The 6,000-nt window shown below is 46.0% G+C and overlaps 1 protein-coding gene across 1 annotated transcript in view; it reads left to right on the top strand.

Annotated features, from left to right (window-relative positions):
- disp1 (dispatched homolog 1) overlaps window positions 1–6,000 on the top strand; it is a gene marked incomplete at both ends in the record, with an annotated part of 29,918 nt that overhangs the window by 453 nt on the left and 23,465 nt on the right. The window contains 2 exon segments of the mRNA XM_080527413.1: window positions 4,180–4,288; window positions 5,198–5,248. Coding sequence (XP_080383539.1) covers window positions 4,180–4,288; window positions 5,198–5,248 — 160 coding nt within the window.

Genomic DNA, 6,000 nt, shown 5'->3' with positions numbered 1-6,000 from the left:
TAAAAACGTACTTCTTCAATATAGCCTTTAGCTCATCTGCACACCTACTGCTCATTTGCCAGCTACTGCACCATAAATGTTTATCTATTTATTTCTTACAGGTTATTTTCTGCACATGGTCTTTAACCTCACAGACTGTTGGGGGATAACATTGGTACTACAAAGTCAGGTCTTAAACATTTGAACAAGCTGAGATTTTGCGCTGCTGTGTCTAGAACACACTGGCTCTCTAGTCTGAGTCTGAGGTGAACATTGGTTCTCTAGTCAGAGGTGAACAGGCGTGGTTCTCTAGTCTGAGGTGAACACACTGGTTCTCTAGTCTGAGGTGAACGTGTCTGGTTCTCTAGTCTGAGGTGAACACACTGGTTCTCTAGTCTGAGGTTAACAGGCGTGGTTCTCTAGTCTAAGGTGAACGAGTCTGGTTCTCTAGTCTGAGGTGAACAGGTGTGGTTCTCTAGTCTGAGGTGAGCAGGCGTGGTTCTCTAGTCTGAGGTGAACGGGTCTGGTTCTCTAGTCTGAGGTGAACGTGTCTGGTTCTCTAGTCTGAGGTGAACGTGTCTGGTTCTCTAGTCTGAGGTGAATGGGTCTGGTTCTCTAGTCTGAGGTGAACGGGTGTGGTTCTCTAGTCTGAGGTGAACAGGCGTGGTTCTCTAGTCTGAGGTGAACGGGTGTGGTTCTCTAGTCTGAGGTGAGCAGGCGTGGTTCTCTAGTCTGAGGTGAGCAGGCATGGTTCTCTAGTCTGTTAGGCTACAGATCCAGTTGACAGACGACAGTACAAATCCAGTTGGTTAAAATACTGTGATCTGACACTGCCGGATCGTTAAGGCAGAGGTTGTACATTGTTTCCCTTTTTTACATTTATTTTATTGTATTTTATCTTTACATTTTCTTTTTACTGTTTTCCCCTGCTTTTATAGTCATTCTATGCGTGTATATGTTTTTATCACTTTATGTTCTTATTCCTGTTGTAATGCCCTTTGAGCTGCATTTCTTGTATGAAAGGTAAATAAAGCTTTACTTACTTACTTACTTAACACCTCTTCCTTGGTCAAAAAGGTGCAGCAGCGCCTATACTTCCTGAGGAGATTGCAGAAAGCCCAGCTGTCTACCAGGATCCTGACCAACTTCTACCGCTGCACCATTGAGAGCATAACTCACCAACTGCATCACAGTGTAGTACGGCAACTGCACTGTGTCCGACCGGAAGGCCCTGCAACGGGTGGTGAAAACCACCCATCTGCACCAAACGCCCTACCATCGAGTCCCTCCAGGCAGACTGGTGTCAAGCATCATCAAGAATACCTCAAGGATACCTCGCACCCCAATCACGGTCTGTTTGAACGCCTACCATCTAAGAGACTCTAGGTCCCGTACCAGCAGGCTCCAGAACAGCTTCTTTCACAAGCCGTCACTCTGATAAACAATTACCCCCACCCCCCCCCACACACACACTCTGATGACCAACCCCACCCCCCTCCCGCCGACAACTGTGGTCAATCCAATTTAGTCATTGTACTACTGCTAGTTGCACACACCCCTGGTCAATATGAACACTCAATTACCCATTGCACTACTGCTGTTTACAAATACTACCTTTGTACATACCTCTTTGATATAGCCACTACATCTGTACATTACATACTGTACATAGCTACCTTAACTGTACATAGCTACCTTAACTGTACATAGCTACCTTAACTGTACATAGCTACCTTAACTGTACGTAGCTACCTTAACTGTACATAGCTACCTTAAGTGTACATAGCTACCTTAACTGTACATAGCTACCTTAACTGTACGTAGCTACCTTAACTGTACATAGCTACCTTAAGTGTACATAGCTACCTTAAGTGTACATAACTACCTTAACTGTACGTAGCTACCTTAACTGTACATAGCTACCTTAACTGTACATAGCTACCTTAACTGTACATAGCTACCTTAACTGTACATAGCTACCTTAACTGTACATATCTACCTTAACTGTACATATCTACCTTAACTGTACATAGCTACCTTAACTGTACATATCTACCGTAACTGTATAGCTACCTTAACTGTACATATCTACCTTAACTGTACATAGCTACCTTAACTGTACATATTTACCGTAACTGTATATCTACCTTAACTGTACATATCTACCTTAACTGTACATAGCTACCTTAACTGTACATAGCTACCTTAATCGTACAAAGCTACCTCAACTGTACATATCTACCTTAACTGTACATAGCTACCTTAACTGTACATAGCTCATAACTGTACATATCTACCTTAACTGTACATAGCTCATAACTGTACATAGCTACCTTAACTGTACATAGCTACCTTAACTGTTACATAGCTACCTTAACTGTACATATCTACCTTAACTGTACATTAGCTACCTTAACTGTTACATAGCTACCTTAACTGTACATAGCTACCTTAACTGTATATAGCTACCTTAACTGTACATAACTACCTTAATTGTACATAGGTACCTTAACTGTTACATAGCTACCTTAACTGTTACATAGCTACCCTGTACATAGTGTTGGGGTGTCAGGGTGTTAGGGTGTTGGGGTGTTAGGGTTAGTGGTTAGTGTTAGGGTTAGTGGGGGTGAGGGTCAGGGTTACAGAAATGTAGTGGCATGATTTTTCCATCTGCATGTCTGTCTGTCCGGCCCTGTGTGTGTGTGTGTGTGTGTGTGTGTGTGTGTGTGTGTGTGTGTGTATGTGTGTGTGTGTGTGTGTGTGGAATCAGAGGCTCCCAGAGACATTTGACATCCCCGTCCCAAAACAGAGCGTTAACCTCCTCTGAGAGGCCTTGTTGTGTGTGTGTGTGTGTGTGTGTGTGTGTGTGTGTGTGTGTCTGTGTGTGTCTGTGTGTGTGTGTGGTTGGGGGGGTGTGGCTGTGTTTTGGGCTCAGCCCAACCTGATGAACAAACACTACATTTGGGTTCCTCAAAGAGCCCCCCCCCCCCCCCCCTGCCACACACACACACACACACACACAACCATCCCTCCTTTTGGCTGAGCTAGCCAGACATCAAACACCATAAGATTTAGAGTTAAGGTGTGTTAGCGTTAGAGTTAGGGTGGGTTAGAGTTAAGGTTAGGGTTAGGGTGGGCTAGAGTTAGGGTGGGTTAGAGTTAGGGTTAAGGTGTGTTAGCGTTAGAGTTAGGGTGGGTTATGGTTATGGTTAGGGTGGGTTAGGGTTAGGGTGGGTTAGGGTGGGTTAGGGTTAGGGTGGGTTAGGGTTTTCTCTAAGGTTACCTGAGAGGTGTATTATACATTAGGTCACTGTAAACGCACTTCCAAATCAAAAACAAGTTGGATCATGTTTCATTTACAGAAGGAAGCCTTTTGTGTGTGTGTGTTTCTTCTCAGCTGTTTGAAGTTTTATGTCCTTGGAATGTGTCGAGGGAGTGGCTTCTCTCTACCTTGGGCATGTGGGTTAGGGTGGGGTAGGTTGTGTTTAGGTTTAGGGCTAGGGTTAGGTTGTGTTACGTTGTGTACTGCTGCGTTTGGCTGAGGCATAAATGTATTCTGCATCTGTGGGGTAGGGTTAGGGTTAGGGTGGTTAGGTTTAGGGTTAGAGTTAAGTTTATGGTGGGTTAGGGTTGGTTAGGGTTAGGATTAAGGTTAGAGTTAGGGTGGGTTAGGGTTAAGGTTAGGGTGGGTTAGGGTTGGTTAGGGTTATGTTGGGTTAGGGTTAAGGTTAGGGTTGGTTAAGGTTAAGGCTGTTAATGGTAGCATGAAAACACACAGATCCAACTCAGGATAGTAATGCTAAACCTTAACGTTAGCAGTTTCCTGTTTGTGCTCCAAGTCGTGACAGAAAAGTCAGAACTTGGCTAATAACCTACACTAACCCTAACCAACCCTAACCCACTACTAAATTACTACTTCACTACTACTACTACCTTCCCTCCTCTCCTCCCTCTCCCCTCCCTCCTCTCCTCCCTCCCTCCCTCCCTCCCTCTCTCCTCCTTCTCCTCTGTAGTTGCCTAACCTTGTCAGTTTGATGAGCTGTGAGGATCAGTGTAGGGTTAGGGTTAGGGGATCAGGGTAGGGGACCAGTATGCTTTGATTAAGGCTTCCTCCTCCCAGTTACTGTGGCTCCTTTGATGTGGTTTCCTGCCGCCCTGCCCCTGGGCCTCCGCCTGCCCCAGGGCCTCCCCCTGCCCCAGGGCCTCCCCCTGCCCTCAGCCTCACTGCCAGCCTCATCATCCTCTCCTCCATCGCCTCTACGACCTGGCTGACCACCAGTCACATGACCTACCCCACGTCCTTCACCAGGTACATGCACAAACACACACACGCTCGCTCGATCGCACACACACATACACACATACACGCTCGCACACACACACAAGCGTGCTCGCACTCACATACACACACACACACACACAGACACACGCACACACTCACATACACACACACACACACACACACACACACACACACACACAGACACAAGCACGCACGCGCATGCACACACGCAGATACACACTCACACACACAAATACACACAGACATACACACACGCACAAACACAAACACACACACACACACATACACACACACACACACACACAGGCCTAGCTGGATGCTGATATAGTAGGGTCCCAGAGTGATAATCCTGCACCATGGAGGTTTAACCCTAAACCTAACCCTGACCCTGACCCTAACACTGACCCTAACCCTGATCCTAACCGTGACCCTAACCCTGACCCTAACCCTAATACTGTGTGTTCACCCCTGAGCTATGCTAACTAGCTAGTTACATTTTTAGCATTTTTACATTTTGCCTTTATCCAAAACGACTTACAACAAATACATTTGGCTAAGTAAGTGAATAGTCTATCCATCAGACATCATAAGACACAGTCATCTATGCAAAAACTAGAGGCCATTGGCAACTACTATGCTAGAAGATGGACGTTTTATTTTTATTTCATTGTTTATATTTCAGTAGAGAAACTGTACAGCAGAGTAGTGGGGGTGAGGAGGTCTGTACAGGGGAGTATTGACTCTTCAGTCAATAGCTTGTGGCACCTCCATTAGCAGCGATAACTTGGAGTAAACATCTTGTATAGCCACTAATCAGTCTCTGACATCTTTTTTGAGATCTTTTTGCCCACTCCTCCTTACAGAAGTGACAGGGATAACACAAAACTGACCAGGTTTCTTATCTCTATTTATCAGAGTCCCACCCAAACTCTTCCCTAAAGATCTCTCCTTCAACTGGTTCATGTGGTACCCAATGATTTACCTGATTCTACTTACCTACTTGATTTAACCAAGGCAACTTGGGGTTCACTTATTTTTGCACCTGCACTAATTTCTTTATAATTTAGTTTTCCTACTACACGCATGATTCCCTCTAAACCAACATATGGAATTGGTAAATATAAACCTGTTAAGTCAGATAAATAAGACTGGTTCTGATTAAATAAAGATTTAATAGTAAACCCCCCCCCCAACAAAAAAATCGCACAAGGGTATTCACATACTTTCAGGCATCACAGTGTGTGTGTGTGTGTGTGTGTGTGTGTGTGTGTGTGTGTGTGTGTGTGTGTGTGTGTGTGTGTGTGTGTGTGTGTGTGTGTGTGTGTCTGTGTCTGTGTCTGTGTGTGTGTGTGTGTGTGTGTGTGTGTGTGTGTGTGTGTGTGTGTGTGTGTGTGTGTGTGCGTGCGTGCGTGCGTGTGCGTGTGCGTGTGCGTGTGTGTGTCTGTGTGCACCGTTGTGACGGTGAGAGTCTGGGGAGTCGCGAGGCACCGAGTGGGTTAAGTCTCGTCCTATCGGTGTGCTCGTGCGTAGTCCCGCCCCCCGCCGCCCCGCGGAGCCACGGTGCATGTGTGTCTGCAGCAGCACTAACCCTGCCTGCCCGGGACAAACACCCGAACCCGGGACAAACACACACTCTCGCCTCGACTTGTTGCTCGCTGTCGGACTGATCGCGGGAGCAGACGGTGGATATGCTAAACGGAAGCAGCGGTTTTTTCGGT

The sequence above is a fragment of the Nansenia antarctica genome, assembly GCF_963989245.1.
Source record: "Nansenia antarctica genome assembly, chromosome: 3".
NCBI classification, from domain to species: domain Eukaryota; kingdom Metazoa; phylum Chordata; class Actinopteri; order Argentiniformes; family Microstomatidae; genus Nansenia; species Nansenia antarctica.
This window is presented reverse-complemented; position numbering and strand designations above follow the sequence as displayed.